This window comes from Protobothrops mucrosquamatus, unplaced genomic scaffold (genome assembly GCF_001527695.2).
Source record: "Protobothrops mucrosquamatus isolate PMUCROS unplaced genomic scaffold, P.Mucros_1.0 scaffold21, whole genome shotgun sequence".
Lineage (NCBI taxonomy): Eukaryota > Metazoa > Chordata > Lepidosauria > Squamata > Viperidae > Protobothrops > Protobothrops mucrosquamatus.
This window is the reverse complement of record NW_015386406.1, coordinates 2,430,326-2,452,303: the sequence shown is the minus strand read 5'-3', so window position 1 is coordinate 2,452,303 and position 21,978 is coordinate 2,430,326. Positions and strand designations below refer to the sequence as shown.

Genomic DNA, 21,978 nt, shown 5'->3' with positions numbered 1-21,978 from the left:
GGAGGCTATTATCCAATAATGCTTTGAAAAAAATCTTCCTATGCTACTATCTCTTTTTATTTTTCCTTTTCCTTTCTACAAAATCTTACAAACGTTTTTGAATAAATTAACTGATATATCTTCTCCAGTCCATGGTCTTTACCTATGACTTATTGGAAATCTAATTTTGCACAGTAGGACATCTGAGAAGTAACAGCAAGGCAAGTATGTTTCAAAAGTTTTTTTAAAAAACTGTAAAAAATAATGTTTTACATTGGAATTATGAAACATTAGAACATTTGAAAAACCAAATAAGGATTTATCCTATGATGGAATACTTAATGAAGCCTTTTCAAATTCTTGGTACCATATTGCTATCTTGAGAAAGGCTCAAGATCATCTGTTGGAAATATTACTGCCACATTTACAAGATGTTAATACTTATGAGTTTTCCTTATCTCATCTTGAGATGTCCTAAAATTTTGTATGAGATCAATGTCAGCTTACAGATTCTTCCTGTAAGCTCACTTAAACCATAAAAGATTCAGCAACCAACAAACATTTTAATAATTTTTTGAAATTAATTTTATGTTATCTCCTTTTGGGGATTAGAAACATCCTAATATGCATAGAAACCATTTTGCCATTGCATTAGAGTGATTAGGGAATATCGAATTCTGATTAATTTTCATATCAGATTATTGGTAAAATTTGCAGCTGAATTTTCCACATAGGAAGTATATGGAGGCAAATGGACGGTGAAAGAGTTATCCTTCCTTCCCTCTCAGCATCTTGATTCATAATTCTTTCTATGGAAATTTTAAAAAAGAAAATTAAACTCGGAAGGCATCATAGGATAGAAGATTGTAATTGGCAAGTTGGCTGAGAAATGATAACCCTTTAAGTTCAATACATGCAGTAAACCTGTCAACGCTGCAAATACTGTATATTCTTGCTTTGACAATGTGCAGAACTGTCTGGTATTTATATAGTTAAACCAGCAACTGGGAAAGAGGGAGGAGCATAAGGATAGCCCAGGAGAAAGAAACCGGAAGTAAATCACATCTTCCAAGTTGATTGGAAGATGTGAACCATGACCCTACAGTAAGGGAGTGGGAAATGCTTGGAATGTATATGCTTAACGGAAGAGAAGCAGACCTCAGCATTTCCACCATGCTGTACTGACGTCTCTGTAACCTTAATAAATGCTTTTAGGAGAAAATATGCCTGAAAGTCCTTTTAAGTGTTTCGTTAATCAGACACATGACAAAACCACAGGGTTAGCTTAGCTTACAGTTATCTCTGAATCAGAAATAACAGCAATAAATTCTTAAGGAATTACTGAAAGAGATGCAAGTAAACATATGCTCTCCTTGTAATATTGGAAAATTTAATTCTTACTTTGAGTTGCAGTCGTACTCTATCTAAAAAGAAGTTCCAACAATTTTCTCTCGTGTCAGTAAGACCAAGTTCATGTATTTCTTTCCTCATTCCTGCAATAATACTATCTGTATCTTCATCACTGAACAGATCTGGAATTTCTCCTTGATTAAAACAGATAAGAAGAGCTGCAAAAAACTGATATAATAAAAAAGTATATACACTGTGGGCACAATTATTAGGCAAATTGTATTGTGGAGGATTAATTTTCTTATTGAACAATTACAGTGCTTTTGGTCAATCCAAAATGTTAATAAACCTCAAACCTGAATATTTAAGAAAGTGAAAGTGAGGTTTTGACATTCTTAGGAGAATATCTACATGTGCACAATTATTGGGCAACTATTAGTATGCAGAATTAGTATGCAAGTAAATAAAAAACAAAAATTTCCCATCTCATTCATTTATTTGCATCTGTTAAAGTGAGAATAATAAACAAACAACTCAAAATGTATAAATAAGCATGTCTAACATTTCAAAAATAATAATAATCAGTGACCTATATAGCCACCTTTCTTTTCAATATCAGTCATAAGCTTTCCATTCATGGAGTCTGTCAGTTTCTTGATCTGTTGATGATCAATGTTTTATGCAATGGCAATCACAGCCTCCCAGACTCTGTTCAGAGAGGTGTACTGTTTTCCTTCACCGTAAATTTCCTGTTTAAGAAGGGTCCACAAGTTTTCAATAGGATTTAGGTTAGGTGAGGAAAGGGGCCATGTCATTATTTATTCATCTTTAAGTCCTTTAACAGCTAGCCACACAGTGGAGTACTTCAATACATGCGATGGAGCATTATCCTGCATAAAAATCTTGAAAGATGCAGACTTTTTCCTATACTACTGCTTGAAGAAAATGTCTTTTTAAAACTGGCAGTAGGTTTGGGAGTTGATTTTAAGTCCATCTTCAACCCGAAAAGGTCCAACTAGCTCATCTTTAATGATACGAGCCCATACCAGTAGCCCACCTCCACTTTGCTGGCATCTGAGTTGAACTGGAATTCTGTGCCTGTTATTGATCCAGCCATAGGCCCATCCATCTGGTCTGTCAAGAGTCACTTCTCATCTCATCAGTCCATAAAATCTTTGAAAAATCTGTCTTCAGATAGTTCTTAGCCCAGTCTTGCCATTTCAACTTATGTGTCTTGTTCAGTGGTGGTCATGTTTCAGCCTTCCTTACCTTGGCCATGTCTTTGAGCACTGAACACCTTGTACTTCTGGGCACTCCAGGTAGGTTGCAGTTCTAGAATATGACAGCACTGGAGGACAATGTGTTCCTGGTAGCTTCATATTTGATTCTTTTCAAATCTTTGGCAGTTAATGTGCGTCTTTTTTTCTCAACACGTTTTTGATTTTTCAGAGTCAGTTAAATCTCTTTTTTGGCCCATTTTGAGGAAAAGAAGCTGCCTAATAATTATGCACACCTTGATATAGGGTGTTGATCTCCTTAGGCCACACCCTCCCTGATTAGACAAATATACATCACCTGATATGGTTATATCTACTAAGCATTCAGGTTTCTATAGCTTGGAGGTGGAAAATATGCATGAAAATAATGTTGCCTAATAATGGTACACACAGTGTACATGTAATTGTTCATATATATCTAATAAGAATTTCTTATTTCTGCTATAATGTTCCTTACAATTATGAGGGTTATTAGTTTTGTTTTAAAATATTATAATTATATATACAAAATATGTATTGATTTAAAATAAATGATTAAATATAAATATTTACTTATTGCAAAGAATAATTCACTTAACCTAAATATGAATAAATTTCTTTCTTTTCCTTTATTTGGGAAATTTATTTTGGAAATATGCCTTCCAAGTATATATGTATGTGTGTGTGTATGTATATGTATGTATGTGTATATATACACATACATATATATATATATGTATATATATAAACACACACACATATATGTATATGTGTGTTATATATATGTGTGTATGTATATGTATATATGTATATACGTGTGTGTGTGTGTGCGCGTGTGTATAACTATGTGTTGGGTGGAACACCAGGTCTACCAAATGTAAAGCAATCTGTTCTGCGTTTCACTCCAGTCTAGGAGCATCTTTTGCAGGCAGACGTCACTACTGTGAACACTGTAAATTCAATTTTTTTGTGGCTGACAAAGAGTTAAATGGGGGACTAGGCTTGAAATAGCTATACCAGTCTCCCATTTAACTCTTTGTCAGCCACAAAATTTGTATGTGTGTGTGTGTGTGTGTGTATACACACACACACATATACACACATATATTTATATTCAACATTTTGTGGCTGACAAAGAATTAGTGGGAGACTAGTATAGCTATTTCAGGCTCATTAGCTCTCATCAGCTAGTCACACCCTTCAGGGATTCGAACCTGGGCAGCTTGCATGTTAGGCAGCTGTATTACCCTTTTGAGCCACAGGTTCCCCCTTATTCCTGTCAGCAGAAACCAGGGAAGATATATATCTTATCTGTTGGGTGAGGCACCCGGTCTACCAAATATAAATCAGTCTGTTCTGCATTTTGCTCCAATCTAGGAAAATGTTTTGCAGGCAGATCTCACATACTGTGAACACTATAAATTCAAAATTTTGTGTCTGACAAAGAGTTAGTGGGAGATTAGTATAGCTATTTCAGGCTCATTAGCCCTCATCACCTAGTCACACCCTTCAGGGATTCGAACCTGGAGTAAGGGGGAACCTGTGGCTCAAAAGGGTAATACAGCTGCCTAACATGCAAGCTGCCCAGGTTCGAATCCCTGAAGGGTGTGGCTAGCTGATGAAGGCTAATGAGCCTGAAATAGCTATACTAGTCTCCCACTAACTCTTTGTCAGCCACAAAATTTTGAATTTATAGTGTTCACAGTATGTGAGATCTGCCTGCAAAACATGTTCCTAGATTGGAGCAACACACACACACACACACACACACACACACACATTAAACATGGTCTCTTGCATCTGTCCTTAAAGGCTAATATCACTACAAGGATTCGTTTCTCTGTGTAGCCAATTAATACAAATAGTGTTATATATGCTTAATTTCCTGGTTAAAAGCTAGTATTTAAACTGTCACAGTTATTCCACTATTAATCTAAAGCAATCACATAAACTATGCTTTTTTTCACCTCAATAGAGTTGCAATGTTGAATCTATCAACCATTTAAAATGGTCAAAGTGAACCAGTAGGAATGTATAGCTATGGGCTATATAACCTTAATATTGGTTCTCAAGAAATAATATGGCTAGTTTTTCAAGAAAACAATGCACAATATTGAACTTACTAGGGTTAATAGATATTTTGACAAAAGATACCCCACCCACATTGGAAAACATCTCAAAGACAAATAACCTGTTTTTAAAGTTCATTGAAACACCTGATAATTTGTCACTGAGAGAATCTCTCACGAAATGTGTAGGTATAATCACCTGATGCCAACAAGTCATTAATCAGCACAAGAAAGTGTTCATCTGGAACTTGAGCATCTGTCAGCAAAAACACAGTGGGAATGTTCTTGGCACCTGTCTTGATATACAAACTGGCAAGATCTACCTGTAAGGAAAGGAGGTAATTACTCATCTTAACTTAAAATACAGAAACAAGTAAGAGGGAAGCAGTGGGAAAATGCAAATAATTTGAATGCTGTTTTTTGCATCTCATAACAACAACAACACTAATACTAATAACAATAATAGTACTAATAGTACTACTACTACTACTACTACTACTACTACTACTACTACTAATAATAATAATAATAATAATAATAATAATAATAATAATAATAATAATAATAAAAGTTGGAAGGGATCTTGGAGGTCATCTAGTCTAACTCCCTGCTCAGGCAGGAAACCCTATATCATTTCAGACAAATAGCTGTCCAGTCTCTTTTTAAAAACTTCCAGTGTTGGAGCATTCACTGCTTCTGGAGGCAGGTTGTTCCACTGGTTAATTGTTCTCACTGTCAGAAAATTTCTCCTTAGTTCTAGGTTGCTTCTCTCCTTGATTAGTTTCCATTCGTTGCTTCTTGTCCTGCCTTCAGGCACTTTGGAGAATAGCTTGACTCCCTCTTCTTTGTGGGAACCCCTGAGATATTGGAATACTGCTATCATATCACCCCTTGTCCTTCTCTTCATTAAACTAGACATACCCAATCCCAGCAACCGTTCCTTATATGTTTTAACCTCCAGTCCCCTAATCATCTTTGTTGCTCTTCTCTGTACTCTTTTTAGAGTCTCAACATCTTTTTTACATCGCGGTGACCAAAACTGGATGCAGTATTCCAAGTGTGGCCTTGCCAAGGCATTATAAAGTATTATTAACCCTTCATGTGATCTTGATTCTATCCCTCTGTTAATGCAGCCTAGCACTGTGTTGGCTTTTTTGGCAGATTCAGCACACTGCTGGCTCATATTTAAGTGATTGTCCATTAGGACTCCAAGATCCCTCTCACAGTTACTACTGTTGAGCAAGGTACCACCTATACTATACCTGGGCATTTGGTCTTTCTTGCCTAAATGTAGAACCTTACTTTTCCACCATTGAATTTCATTTTGTTAGATAGTGCCCAATGTTCAAGTCTTTCAAGATCCTTCTGTATCTTAAGCCTGTCTTCTGGAGTGTTGGCTATTCCTGCCAGCTTGGTGTCTGCAAATTTGATGAGTTCCCCATCTATCCCCTCATCCAAATCATTGATGAAGATGTTGAAGAGCACTAGGCCCAGAACAGAACCCTGGGGCACCCCACTACACACTTCCCTCCATGTAGATGTGGTTCCATTGAGGATCACATGCTGAGTACAGCCGGTCAATCAGCTACGAATCCATCTGGTGGTGATGCTGTCTAACCCACATTTTTTCTATCTTATCAAGTAGTAGGCTGTGGTCTACTTTATCAAATGCCTTACTGAAGTCCAAGTAAATTATATCCACAGCATTCCTCTGGTCCACTAATTTTGTCACCTGGTCAAAGAATGCAATAAGATTTGTTTGGCATGATCTGTTTTTGACAAACCCACGTTGGCTTTTGGTGATGACTTTGTTTATATCCCTTAATGTGACTCACACCTTTCCAGTGGTTTTTTTTTTGAAATCTATTATTGATTTACTTTCAATATAATGGAAATAGAGAATTCAGTTCTGATTACTGAATGAACATGGAACTTCTCATTATAATTCCTTCACTTGTCTCAAAGTGTCTGTTCATTGTGTTAACAACACTAATCATGTTTGCATTGTTTAAGTATATAGTTGAATTATCTTGAAAAATCACTTAGACTCAGAAGAAAGGTGCTTGTAAAAGGGTCTCTCAATAGTTCTATGATTAGGTCTTATGTACTTCAAAGGCTATGTTATTCTATAAATATTTAGTTGATTTGGGGGGTCCTGACTATAAATTTTCCCAAGAAATCTTCTTAGAATATACTGATTCCATGAGAAAGATTCATGTGATTATTAAGTTCATAGAAGTAGGTAACTTAAGTGTAGTTTCAAAATGTTTAATATTCCTACATATAATTGACAGTGAAATAATTTGTAAACAATTCTTCAGTTAAATGGGAAGGTAAATGAACACATTTATCTTTGCATACTTTTTTTAATGGAAGGGCAGTCTAGAACAGCGGTGGCGAACCTATGGCACGGGTGCCAGAGGCGGCACTCAGAGCCCTCTCTGTGGGCATGCGTGCCGTCGCCTTCAGCTGGGTTTTATAAAACCCTTTCACTTTAGGCCTCTGCCGCCATACGCAAAAAAAAAAGGTTCAATCAGCCAATTTCAACTTCTCGCGGGAAAAAAAAGATCTTGTAAAGTTGGAATTGATTGATTGAACCTTTTAGTCCCACCCAGTCTGCCATTACCACTGCAGCCACGCCCACCTAATTGGCCATGCCCACCCAATTGGCCACACCTAGCCAATGGGCCACACCCACCCGGCACTCTACAACGCATAAGTGGGTTTTGGGTTGCAGTTTGGGCACTCGGTCTCTAAAAGGTTCGCCATCACTGGTCTAGAAGATTTGGTTCTCTCTCTTTGTTTATCTGGAAGATTAAAAATTTAACACACTCTCCTCCCACTGAAAAAATTAGACTCCTCCCATCCAAATAATCTACTTCTATATTTTTCAGTGAACCTGAGAAAATGAATTTTCTGTTCAAGTAAATTCAAGTACAATAAAAGCAATAAGAAGCTTTAGAATTGAAAATGAAGATATTAAAGGTTTTTTTTCTAAAAACAACAACCCCAAAACGTCTGCCCTTAGGATCAACTAGTAAGGAACAAGCAGGCAAGAAACATGTCACAAACTAGCATTTGGCAGAGCAGCTATGCAGGCCTTAGAAAAGATACTCAGATACTGTGGTCTTTCTGTACCTACAAAGGTCAAAAATGTGCATGCAATAGCATTCACTGTGACTCTTCATGGAAACAAAAACTGGATTTTTAAGAAGGAACAATACTCATGATTTTGAACTTTGGAACTGGAGAAGTCTTTTCTGAATACTGTTTAGCCAAGTAAACAAAGAAATGGATCAAGTCATTGATCATTTGAACAAGTCAATCTAGAGGTCTCACTTGAGACACAAATGAACAGGCTTAAATTATTTTACTTTGAACACATTGTACAATTAGTTCTATGGATGAGGCTCTAACACTGCGAAAGATGGAAGGAAAAAAAGTCTGACAAACAGCAAGGTGAATAGATTCAGTTACAATGGTGATGAGTGCACTATAAAAGACATGAAAGATCAAGTTACGGACTGATCATTATGGAGAAAATTTACTTAGGTGATCCTTAGGAGTCAAATGACTTGATGGCATATATGCATTTAATCAATCTATTCTTCATAAATAAAAGTAATCAAATAAATTCATTCAATCAATCAAATAAATAAAAGTAATTCTTAGAAAAAATAGAGTCACGAAATCATGGCTGTAGAGGGCTATATAAAAGAAAACATTGAACTGCAGTGTGACAGAAAACAAAATATTTGAAAATCTGATGGCAGCCAGAAAAATGTACAAGTCTAAATTTTGGCTAATGATAATTTGTAGACTAGTTCAAGAGTGATTTTCTATCACTAACATTTTAGAAGTGTGTTATGTCATTTTGAGTGTTTTGATTCATCCTTGATAGCTTTGATATTCTTTTATTCATAATGGCCTTAAGATAAACAACACATTAAGTAATTAGTTTCAAGCAACATGCTAGGCCAATACTTAACAAATCACATTTTGACTTGGTGTAATGCATGAATCCAGTGTTGGTGCCAATCTCTTCATCCTGCTCTATCACAACAGGAATGTTAGATCTAAAAGTTCTCTATATCCTGTTTTCCTAAATCTAACAGCAAATATTCTGGTGAAAAATAGCAGGAAGAAACCATTCATTCATTTTCTGCTCATAATAAGAGAGAGGGGGGAGGGAGAGAGAGAGAGAGAAGAAGAAAAAAAGAATAAAAAATGTGATAGCTACTTCCAATCTTGAGGTTTCAAATACCATCATTCTCTAGATCAGAGATCTCCAACCTTTCTGGCCTTAAGGACTGGTGGTGGTGGGAAAAGAGGGAATGGTTACGTGCAAGTGGTGGGAGAACGTGCGTGTGTGCACAACTTCATTTGAGTGAGGGGCAGGCACATGCACCCACTGCTTGTACAAATGGAGCTGCATGCATGCACTCACCCGCTACTTCTGTAACCCAGTTCCGAATGGGTCACATCCCAGTAGTGGGCCATGGCCTGGGAGTTGGGGACCCTTGCTCTAGATGATTGAACATATACCTTGAGATCCTCTATTGTGTAGTCTTTTCTCAGTGTAATTTGAAATACTTCAAGAGAGCCAAGGTAGGCAGCTAGTCTTGATAAACTTTGTTTTCCGCTGCCACCAACTCCAATCAAAAGTGCATAACCACAAGAGGATTCCAAGATTCTGTTAATACGACATCTGACAATGAAAAAAGAACAGCACATTAGTAGCTGCAGCATAATGTTGCAGTTCTCATGTGGGGATGTTGCATCTGGCTTGTGGAAAATAGAATCATTTCATTTAGTTCAGATATAATAACAATTTTTCTTGATAAACATCATGAAAGATTTTGACATATGATGGTTATTACTCTCTTACTAATATATCCTAGTTTTCCTCTGGGAACTCAAGGAGGCACATAGAGATGTTTCTGCTCATGTTACCCTTAGAGACTGACTGGGAAATATCCAGTGTACTGTGTAATCAAGTTAACAACAACAAACAACCCATATCTGACATAGACATCTCAGTAATTTATCATCAATCTATGACATCCATAAGGGTGTGTACATATGTGTCAAAATTAACACAATGGTTGATGAAAATTGTGAAACAAGTTATGCTCCCTTTTAACATGTGCATGCTGTCACATGTACAAAAGGAATCAACCACCATCAACCTTGATAGTGAAATGATCAGCAGGATTTGTTTTTGGTCTTACTGGAGAATACATGAACAAGTAGGTGTGGATATGTATCTACTATATGAAAGATAATAAGCAAACATCTCAATAAATAAGTTTTTCTAGCTTCAGATATTATTTTCATAAGGACATTATACTTGAGGCTACAGGGAATACTAAGGGTCAGATTTCTAAAGGCTCTAAAGTATAAGACTTAATCCAGACATGTCAAACTCACGATGTCACGTGATGTCGCGCAATGTATTGGGACGGTTTTGCCATTGCCGGCAATGGGGTGGGCACAGCTTCCAGATGACGCATCCGGGCCAGAGGCCGGCAGTTTGACACCCCTGGCTTAATCCAACCAATTTGCTTTTAAAAATGCCTTAAATATAAAAAGGAACCCACTATGGGGCTTGGAAAATAACAAAGCAGATGTTCAAAGGTTGCCCCAGATCACACTTTTTATATCCTTGTTATACCAATGAATGGATTCAGCGGCTGAAGACTTTTATGCCTTGTTCATGTTTCTCTATATGTAAATAAATAAATCCAAATTAAAACACCCAAAAGTAAATGTTTACTTACACATGCTGAATAGCATCCTCAAATAAAACCAAGTTCATTGATGCATTTATTTCATTGTAATTTTCTAGCGCCTCAAGGAGTATCTTTCTCAGCATTTCCCAGCCTTTGACAGGCATATAGTTACGGTCTGCCACACCATTTGCAAAATGACAGTAAATAAGAGGTTTTTGAAGAAGAACATGATCTTCCACATCCTGGCAAGTTGGCAACAGGGCAACAAAAAGAGAAGCTTAATATTCTGAAATGCATTGCAATGTACTTTGCCAGTCAATCATTTATTATTCAGTAGCCATAAGGCCACATCAAATATCTTCCCATAAATGTTTCAATGTCAAAACTTTTCGCAGTTGCCCCAAACCAAAGGTGTTTATTCTTAACCTCATGTAACCTTGTTTAACAAAGTTTATTCAGATAAAAGGAATGAAGTTACAAGAATTTATATAACTGAACTATTTACCATTTAAAAACAATTTATTTCCCAATACATTATGATATAGATTTTCTTAGTTTCTTTCTAATAGCTTTCCTGTGAATTCAGAAGGAAGCAGTTCATTTCACTAATGGCAGAACAATCTGCAGGTGGCTGTTTACAAAAACTGTCTCCTAATTTCCTCCTTCCGTTATATATTCAAGATGGACAGTATTTAATATTTATTTGTTATGTATATGTAGGGGTGTGGGTCTATACATATGTTGTATATAGTATGTTTAGGTGTGTGTCATGTATGTGTTTCACTTTGAGAGCGGGCAACTAAATTTCTTTTTGATGTGTGCCATTGTGCCCACAGTAAAAAAAATGACAATAAAGGTTATCTTATCTTATCTTATCTTATCTTATCTTATCTTATCTTATCTTATCTTATCTTATTCTCAGTCTAAGGATTGGTCATAATATATTTATCAAAAACATGGTACATGTTTTTTTTATTTTTATTGTCAATGATTGGTGTTTGCCTGTTTTTTCCTTCATTTTAATTTTTTTACCTATTTTAGAGGGAAAAACTTCAGAGATAATTTAATTTTAAAAAAAAGATCATGACAGTGAAGAGTGCCAGCTTTAGCATTGCCAGCTGGGATCCATGTGCATAACTGAGTTAGCATTAGAGGTTTCGGCCATCATAGCTGTAATTATGTATATGTTATAAGAATTGATCAGAGTATATAAGATCCTAATATGGAAGGCCAGGGAAGATCTGGCTGCTTTGTTTCACAAGGGAGAGAGGGATAATAATTTAAGCCTTCCCTGAACATCTTTTTTCTTCAAAGCTGTTTTTTCCCTACTTTTAAAGCCTACTTACTGAGGTCGGAAACTTAAGACATAAGAAATAAATAATGCACGGTCCTTAAGTTTATGTAAATTACTGCACCATCAAATCATTGAGACTACTTTGAAAAAAAGCAGATTATTTAAAAATAAATAAAAGAATTAAATTTAAATGGTTAAACTCCTTTTTTTGCTTGTCTGTACTCCAACTTTTCTTACTAATGTCCATCATAAATCCAGTATCAGAGCCAGTTAACCCAGCAAGAAATTGAAATGCTAACTATATATAGTTAAACAATATATTTCCTATGCAGAAGAGCTATCTATAAAAAATCTTTTTTTTCTTACTGTAAATATATGTGGAATAAGGGTGAATTAGCTGTATAATGGTCAAAGAATATGGTGTTTTATGATACAATTTTAAAGTTAAAAAGTTAAAAAGACATGCTATTTGGGATCTTTACAAATTATTAAAATTTCTTTTAGTTAGAAAAAGTATTGTTGATATAAACAAAATAAAACACTGTTTAGCACTCCAGAGATCTCACTGATTGGTTGTCTTTTTCTGAAAAGACCATAATGAACTCTTCTCAAACCAAAACAGTAATCACTATGTCTTTTATAATATTTAATGTAGATGTATTTTAGGAGCTTATGGTTATAAAAGAAAGTAGTATGTTACATTATTGTTTTCTTTGCATTTCTTTGTGTTTCATTTCTCTTTCATGGATCTTTGAATAATATTTTTTTTTCCAAATAATTAGTGGTAGATAAATACTAGTTATTTACCTCAAAATATTTATGTGCAGTATCTATCAACTTTTTATGAAACAAATTGCAATCTTTTTCTTCTATTAATTTATCTCCATAAACACGTGAAGACTCATGAAGCCACAAACGAATAAGATCATGTGGATGCTTCAAACACTCCAGTTTAGCAAACCGAATCCCCTTTAAATGAAAAGCGAAGGTATGTTAAAAGTATTATAACACACAATCAGCAAGGTATGCAGAACACATAAAACTGGTAGCAACAGCTTGATTTCTAAACTGAGAACTGCATGTAAACCATACCTTCCAACAATTACATGCCCAGCTTTTTTGAAACTGCTTTTTCTTAATCTTATTTACATTCAGAATAATTATTTCTTTGTAATTATGCCATACTATCAAGGTAAGAGTGGGGACCAATACATACATTCTTAGGACACTCTTAAATGAATGAAGGCCCATGTTAAATTCTGACACTATTATAACCCATTATTTCTCGTTGTCTTCAAATAGAATCATATTTGTTTTAGATGCAATAATTTGATTTCTTCAATCAATCAAAATAGAACTGGAACGGACCTTGGAGGTCTTCTAGTCCAACTCCTCTCTCAAGCAGGAGACCCTGTACCATTTCAGACATAATATGGCATAATCATTCTCTTCCAATGATGAAGCACCCACAGCTTTTGATGGCAAGCTGTTCCACTGGTTAATTGTCCTCACTGTTAGGAAGTTTCTCCTTAATTCCAGGTTGCTTCTCTCCTTGATTAGTTTCCACCCATTGTTTCTTGTCCGGCCCTCTGGTGCTTTGGAAAATAAATTGACCCCCTCCTCTTTGTGGCAGACTCTCAAATACTGGGATACCACTATCATGTCCCCCCTAGTCCTTCTTTTCTCTAGACTAGCCAAACCCAAATCCTGCAACTGTTTTTCATATGTTTTAGTCTTCAGGCTTTAAACCATCTTAGTTGTTCTTCTTTGCACTTTTTCCAAAGTCTCAACATCTTTTTTGTAATGTGGTGAGCAAAAGTGGATGAAGTATTCCAGGTATGGCCTTACTAAGGCTTTATAAAGCATTTATAAATTCTTATTATATTAAATAAATTCAATTTTTTGCATGAAAATAAGAGTATTATTTCTTACAGACCTGGAAGATATTAGAGAGATCTCGAAGATTGAAAATGTAATGGAATTTAATAGCTGTGGGGAGAAAGCTCTGAACCATTATCTGGTGAAGCCATATTGCAGCTTGGATCAGGGAAGGTCCATGATTTAATAGAGACGGGTTAATATTATATAGCTGAAAATGGAAATCAAGAATCTTGCCATAGATGGTGCTCAGAGCATCAGTAGAGGGAAAATTCATAGCAAACACAGCAAAATGCCTCTAAAATAAAAAGAAGATATTAAATTTTAGTGTTTGTGATATTGTTATATGAATAGCTACTTAAGAACACATTTGTAACCAAAAGGCAATAGTTAATAATCTACATTTGGCCTAAGAATACTCACGCAATTTTACTTTTAAATCTACAAAAGAACTATTTCTAAATGAATAATTTCATATGATGCTCTCATAAACAGTAAAAGAGAGAGAAAGAAATCAAAGTATTGCTGCCCAAGTATGTAAATTCTTATATGACCTCAAAGGTCCTCTGTCCTAGTGCAAGGCTTGGATGTCCAATTCAAGGAGACTGTGTTGTTCTAGTCCAGGGGTAGGCAACCTTTCTGGCTCAGGAATTCTGGGAGTTGAAGTCCACGAGTCATAAAAGAGCCAAGGTTGCCTGTCCCTGTTCTAGTCCATTATCTAAGGACATAAGGTGAACTGCTTATACAATACTATTTTCCAGAACTTTGCACTACAAAAATACATCCCTATTTACACTGCTTTTTTTGTAAAAAAAAAAAAAAAAAAAAAGTGCTGGAACTCGCACACATCATACAACCCACCTACTCTACAAGGTTCCATTCAAAAAAGGTGCCGAACTCCGTTCTGGGCCTTCTATAACAAAAAAAAAAAGCCCTGAATCTATTTATACAAATTCATATGGAATACCCACAACTGCTTAATAGCAACTAGGTCTATTATAGCTATATTGGATGGTGTTATTTGAAGAAGAGAAATAAATCTATGAAAACATGATGGGCCAGAGAATTGAGCTCTTTTCATGTTCCAAATACCTAATCTGCACTCCAGAAAGAAGTGGTGCTTTAATTGCATGGTTTTAGCTGTCATCTTGACTTTTCTAACCCTCCTTCTAGTGGGTATCCCTGACTGCAATACTGAATCTCATGTTTTAAAGTGGTAGAAAATAGAATAACCACCCTATTTGTTTAAACTCTTTATTCCAGTGTTTCTCAACCTTGACAATTTTAAGGCATGTGGACTTCAACTCCCAGAATTCCACAGCCAGCATCGCTGGCTGTGGAATTCTGGGAGTTGAAGTCCACATGCCTTAAAATTGTCAAGGTTGAGAAACACTGCTTTATTCAGACATGCTTCCACTCAGATAACGCTCATGTTTATAAACACCTCTGTCTTCAGAGAAATGAGCCAAAATTGTGATGTGTTTTAATGAGTTGGAAGCTATGCATACTATCATACCGTCAGACCTTCCTTTCCTATCTGTCAGTCTCCTGCTTGCACCTGAGTAGAAAATGATATGCTCCACATTTATCTTTATTTCTAATTATGCATTTCATAGTTGCCCTGAAGAAAAAAATATTTCCCTGTTTTGTTTAAAAGTGCATTTACTTGCCTAAAAAGAAAAGTCAAAAGGCAACAACAACAACAAAACAAAAAGCTTTGGAGATTATTCTGAAAAACAATTTTAGTTGCTTTCTACTAAATGGCCACTTGCCTTTGGCCACATTAATTTCAACTGCTTTTTTCTGAATGGGCAAAACTGCCATAACGCTGGCCACATACTTTCAAAATTCCAAAGTATCTAAGAGCATAGGTGTCCGCTGGTATGGATAGGCAAAGGAAATATGAATGAAATGTATGTTGTGTATGCCTCCTTACCAGTAGTGGGATTCAAATATGTGAACAACCAGTTCTCTGTGTGGGTGCCGCTTCCAGAAATCCGTTCTGGGCCTGGGCAACAAAAAATTAGCTACTGGTTCTGCCGAACTGGTGTGAACTGGCTGAATCCCACCACTGCTCCTTACATTCTTAAGCTGATATTGTGATGCAAAAATGGGAGGGCAGAGTTTGTAATACACATTCTCTCATTTTGGTCTCCTCATGATTAAGAGCGAGCTGCATTGGCTACCGGTGGCCTTCCGGGTGCGCTTCAAGGTGTTGGTTATTATCTTTAAAGCGCTCCATGGCACCGGACCTGGTTACCTTCGAGACCGCCTCCTGCCACAGATTACCCCCCACCGACCTGTACGCTCTCACAGAGTGGGTCTCCTCAGGGTGCCGTCGGCCAGGCAGTGCCGGCTGGCGACCCCNAGGGGATTTTATAGGGGTTTTAATTACTTTTAATTGGACACTTTCAAATATTTCGTTTTAATTAAATTTTAACTAGGTGTAATATGTATTTATGTTAGCTTTTATCATCTGTCAGCCGCCCTGAGTCCGAAAGGAGAAGGGCGGGATATAAATGCAATTAATAATAATAATAATAATAATAATAATAATAATAATAATAATAATAATAATAATAATAATAATAATAATAATAAAAGAATTGATTGCTATGTTCAGTCCCTCTGCATTAATGGGATTGTTTTGCAAGCAATCATCTGCCAAGTCTCCTGCAAACCAAAATAAATTTTAGGCAGCTGTATATACTTCAAATACATGTTATTAAATTATGTTATATTGTGTTGTGTTGTGCTGTGCTGTGCTATGCTATGCTATGCTATGCTATGCTATGCTATGCTATGTTATGTTATGTTATGTTATGTGTTGTGTTATTATATGACAAAGATTCATACAATCAAATTATGATTTTCCCAGTAGTAAAATATAGCTGTGAAAGTTGGACCATAAGGAAGGCTAAGTGCTGAAGAACTGATGCTTTCGAATTGTGGTGCTGGAGAAGACTCTTGAGAACCCCTTGGACTGCAAAGAGATCAAATCAGTCAATCCTAAAGGAAGTCAACCCTGACTGTTCTTTGGAAGAACAGAGACTGAAGCTGAAACTCAAATATTTTGGCCACCAGATGAGAAGAAAGGGGTCATTAGGAAAGCCTATGATGTTTGGAAAGATTGGTGGCAAAAAGAGAAGGATATAAGATGGTTAGCTATGATCTATGGAGTCACAAAGAGTCGGACAAAAGTTGGTGACTCAACAACAAATATACTTCAAACAAGAGACATTCATAACCTTACTTGAAGTCGTGGGTTGATGGTAAAACTGCCAACAGTGGGATTCATGCAGGCAACATATTGACAATGATTAATTTCTTTCACAGTTAATGTCTGTCTATCATACCTAAGGAGACAAAAAGTGTTTTTAATATTAATGATTGATTTAAAAATGACTAGGAATATATCCTCCCAAATGATAAACATGATGGTCTCACACAATAGATATGGCCATCATTTTCCATTAGTAATTAATCAAACTTAAATCTCTAAAAAACAAATACTGCCATATTTAAAATTGCCTAGAAATTTGGCAAAGCTTAAATGAAATGTGTCACTTCAAACATACACTGATATTTTCATCATAGAGAACACATATTTGAGCTCAGAATAGTAATAATTTCATAAGAAGACCTGACAATGGCTAAGAGCAGGAAAAATTGAAGAAAGGGAAAAGGGTCTAATTTTGGCTGAGACCAAGCCTTAAAAACAAATGCATACAAAACCAGAATTGAGAAGACAGCAACAAATGTTGCCTTTGCAAAGAAGCTGAAGGCACAATGGACCACCTAGTTAGCTATTGCAAGAAGAGTACGCAAACTGACTACAAACAATGTCATAACAAAGTAACAAAAATGGTGCATTGAAAAATCTGGAAGAAACCTGAAGTGCTCTGGGACTTAAGAATTCAAATAGACAAGCACCTACCACATAACACCCCACACTTAAATCTGGGTAGTGAATATTGCAGCAGAGTAGAAGAAAAAGAACTGGAGAAGATAAAAAAATGCAAATATTTGCAAATAGAAATAAAACAGCTCTAGCTAAAGAAAACAAAGGTAGTACCAATAGTAATAGGTGTTTGGGTACAAACCCAAAATAACTGGAGCAACATCTACTTGAATACCATCAATATTGATAATATCTACCTCATTCAATTACAAAAGTTGCAAAAGGCAACTTTACTTGGAAAGCTTACATCTTGCGAGGATACTTTAACACCATGAAACAACATCTGGCTATCCCAAGTCCTTGAGAAGGAGTGGTATGTTGATAAAAATAGCAAATTCAGTTTAAACATCTGGCTGAGTTTGCAACCAACTGTAATAATAAAGACTTACCAATGTCTATAATCTATGTGCTGCCGAATTAGTGTGTGAGGCTGAACTGTTCCATAAACATCCACTTCTGGCATGTTCAGATCATCAATAAAATAAATCAATTTTTTGTTTCCCACGGGGCCATAGTTACGACCAGCTTTTTTCTCCAAGGATTTTTCAAGAATTCCTAAAATGTGTATGGTGTATAATTATTTAATAATATAAAATAGACCTATAATTAAAATGCAATTATTTAATACATTTATATCCTGCTTTTCTATTGAAAAATATAGAGAATAGCTTTCCAACAAGGGCATTCAAGACACATAACCAAAAAAGCACTCAAGCTACAAAATAACCAAATAACTTAATACCAAAATAGAAGAGTACATTGTGCTGGAATTAAGTTGCTCTTAGAAAAACAGTGCTTTCTTCATCTTTTCCAGAGTGGAAATGTTTTCTGCCATTTTATAACACTATAAGATGTTGACTTAAAGAGAATTTGCACTGAACATAAACTGTAATTGATTGGAAGCTGTTCTCATTTCTGACTTATGTACAATAGTAGTTGTTAACATACTTAAAAGTCCATTTCCATTTAAAAGGCACTTTATTAGCAGCAAAAGTTACTAGTTATTTGAATCTCACTGTGAAGAAATAATGATTGACTTTATTTATTACCAGTAACAAATTATTTTAAAGCGTAATCATAATTTGGAATATAATTGTTATGTAATTTGAATTATAAGTTGTTTATTTGGATTATTGGACTCTTTGAGCAGAAATCTCATGAAGTATTTTCCTTAAGAACAGGTAAACCTTAACATATTTAATATCTTTATTCATAATTTGTTTTTTTAATCTCTCTCTTTGTCCCTCACTTGACCTGACGTATGTATCACATATCACAAATACATGTACCAAAGAATAATTCACAGAAGTTATATCTTACTTCAGTTATCAAAAAAAAAAAATTCTTTCATGGGCTTTATTCAGGGTTTTACTATCCTAATACTAAAATCAGGTACACCTGTTTATATATACGTAGTTTGTGCTAAATGTAATATAATAATCTTATTAAAGCAGCAGGCACATCAAATGAATTCAGTGACCTTACTGCCAGATTTTAAATTATTAAGTCTTGAATTATAGTTCTCCAAACTGTATTAATTTATTTCCAATTTTGTTCTCCTGAAACTTTTTTTAGCTGTGCTTCATGTGTAATCTAAGCAATAATAACATATTTCAGAAATATACTTACAAAAATATGAGTATGAGGTGCACAATATTTTAAATTAACAAAGTGCATTAATTCTCTTCCTGGGAATTTTAAAACTTTTGCTATCATTCTAAATTAGGATACTTGAAAAATAAATATTTTTTAAAAAAATCTGTTTCCTATTCATTTTTGCAAATACGACCAATTTTAAAAAAGTAAGTATGGTTACAATCCAGCACCAATATTTTGTGTGAGAGAAGGATCACTTTCATGTCCATTTTGAAAGCAGCTCCCTACAGACAGTCCTTTTACTGATAGTAACTATGACCTATATAATAAGCAGGTGACATATCATTATATCCTTGAGCTCTGCATAGAACGACAATAAACTATAAGTGTTTAGATGTTGCAAATAGGAGAAAAGTTAACCGGTAGAAGAGTGGAAGCCCTGAGATGATTGCCATTTATCAGGCAAAATTTAAAGCCCTGATATTAAGCTTCAAATTATTTAGAATGTCTGAAGATGTCTCCATTGTCTTTCTCATCTAGAGTTTTGTAGAGGGCTTCTCACCACTGGCTTCAAAACTGTGGAATGTAGTTTCTCAGCTTTTTGCCACCATTCTTCCTTCTTTAGAACAGCCAAAATATAACCCCTAACTTTGATTTTGCTTTTATGTATGATTTTTTAACAAATATTTTTCATTATTGTTCATTAGTTGCCTTGAATCTTCACCCTGAGTGGAAAGATACCGTCAATAAACAATAATTCTGCAAGAGTAGGAAGAGTAGGAAGAGATAGGGTAAAAGATATAGTATAATACCTTTGCTGCTGAATAATTCTTACATGCAGGAAAAAAATTAAAAAGGGAAGAAAAACAGAAATGGTAAAAAGGAAGAGGTACTCAGATCAAAAGAGTAGGAAGCAAATGCAAGGTCAGTCATAAAGGGCTTAGATGACTAAACACTAATGGTCAAAGTGAGAGCCTGAACAATAACAATAGAGGAGGCTTACTTTGTAATGTTGCTGAAGTGGTGTAATAGTTGAATGGAACTTTTGAGACCAGAAAATCTTTTGAAAGACTAGCAAGGCATTTCCCAATAAGCAATGTTTTCCCTACTCCAGCATTTCCAACCAGCATCACTGGCTTGCTTTTTTCCAATAGCAGTTCCACAAAATATTTAAGACATGTGGTCTCAGACGTGTGAACAAGCTCTGCCTAAAACACACACACACAAATACACAAACCAATGCAGGTAGTCAACATACTGGAATCTATTTAAAATTTTTAAATATCATTTACTAGAGAGTGCAGAGTCAGTAATTATGTATGTTTGAACAATGTAAAAGTTTTAACATTTTTGTTTGTTTGTAAAGATCTGAACATTAGAACAAAAATTATGGAATTTGAATATTATATTCCTTTCTTCTAAGCATCAATATAGTGTCTCTTGCTGAACTGTATATAAAAGTTTACAGTTTTAGACCATTCCAAAACTGGCATTTTTACTTCAATGGCTATTATAAGGAAAACATTTATAAAGTTTCCAAAAGAGCATAATAATAAAAAAATTCATTAGAACACCAACCTTTCATTAGATTAACTTATATTGAAATTGATTTTGACAAAATATAATAAGATTGTGCATTGAAAAAAATGTACAATAAAAGCTGATGATAATTCACATTGGCTACATTTTTATGTAACAAAAAACAATAATTTATTATTGCAGAAATGTATTAGCTTTGGCCTCTGTCCTATTTTCACTCACATAAAGAAATTAGAAACTTTGCTTTAATTCTCTGAAATATAGTTCCATGAGCTTCGTTCACTATGTCCTTTGTAAAGAAATGAAACTATTAAGTGTTCTCACCATATCAATTTAATTGGTTTCCATTAATTTCTTCCCTTGTTATTAGATGCAAAACATATAAAAGGAACACTTATGTGTACTATATACAGATTTTAAAAGAGTCATGCTTTTAGGGGGGGGAAATGAAAACAGCAAAGGTAAAATCTCAAAGTCTCTACATTCATCTCTTATTTCTATTGACAAGAAAACAAATTAAAATACCTGCAAGGGTGTTTCTGGATCCATGACAAAACTGCTAATTTTATCACTCCAAGGGAAAAATTTCTTCGTTTTGGGGTCAAGATAATAGTCAAATATTGTACCATGAGAAGGAAACTTCACAGATTTCATCTCTTTAAGCCACCATTGGCTGAATTCAGCTTGGTAACTGTAAAGCTATAAAATATTGATATTGTTATCTATATATTATACTGTACAACTATTTAACTATTAAGTGTATATTGGGAGCATACATTAATATTGTGAAATAATTTAAATTGCATTCTATTGAACAATTTCATTGCTTCAAAATAGGAAAATATTTCTACTGGGGAACGTTTCTTTAGATGATTTTATCCTTAAAATCTAAACCAGTTACCAAACAATCTAAACCTGTTACGTGGGATTTCTTAAATTCCCTTTTCACATTACTTTACTAATCACGAACATTTGTCAAGAGAATAAGAAAAAAATCATTGAATATAGCTGTCCTAATAATTTTTGAAAATTATTTTGATTTATGTGATGCCCAGCATATATATTTGATTATTTCTGGTTTTTTTCATTTTCAGTAAAAAAGGGCAAGTTCCTGTGAGATGGTATAGGTCAGTGGTGGTGAACCTATGGCACGGGTGCCAGAGGCGGCACTCAGAGCCCTCTCTGTGGGCACGCGCGCAGTCGCCCCAGTCCTAGGCCTTCAGCTGGGTTTTATAAAACCTTTTCACTTTAGGCCTCTGCCGCCATGTACAAAAAAAAAAAAAAGGTTCAATCAGTCAATTTCAACTTCTTGCAGGAAAAAAAA

General features: G+C 35.1%; 1 protein-coding gene across 1 annotated transcript in view; it reads right to left on the bottom strand.

Moving 5' to 3' along the window:
• The window catches only part of DNAH11 (dynein axonemal heavy chain 11), a 179,082-nt gene that overhangs the window by 88,430 nt on the left and 68,674 nt on the right, over nucleotides 1-21,978 (bottom strand). The window contains exons 45-54 of the mRNA XM_015810808.1: nucleotides 21,180-21,353; nucleotides 20,119-20,323; nucleotides 17,909-18,074; nucleotides 16,812-16,914; nucleotides 13,617-13,856; nucleotides 12,488-12,649; nucleotides 10,435-10,628; nucleotides 9,200-9,362; nucleotides 4,854-4,977; nucleotides 1,381-1,523 (exon numbers count right to left, since the gene is read on the bottom strand). Coding sequence (XP_015666294.1) covers nucleotides 1,381-1,523; nucleotides 4,854-4,977; nucleotides 9,200-9,362; nucleotides 10,435-10,628; nucleotides 12,488-12,649; nucleotides 13,617-13,856; nucleotides 16,812-16,914; nucleotides 17,909-18,074; nucleotides 20,119-20,323; nucleotides 21,180-21,353 — 1,674 coding nt within the window. The remainder of the gene's footprint in view (nucleotides 1-1,380; nucleotides 1,524-4,853; nucleotides 4,978-9,199; nucleotides 9,363-10,434; nucleotides 10,629-12,487; nucleotides 12,650-13,616; nucleotides 13,857-16,811; nucleotides 16,915-17,908; nucleotides 18,075-20,118; nucleotides 20,324-21,179; nucleotides 21,354-21,978) is intronic.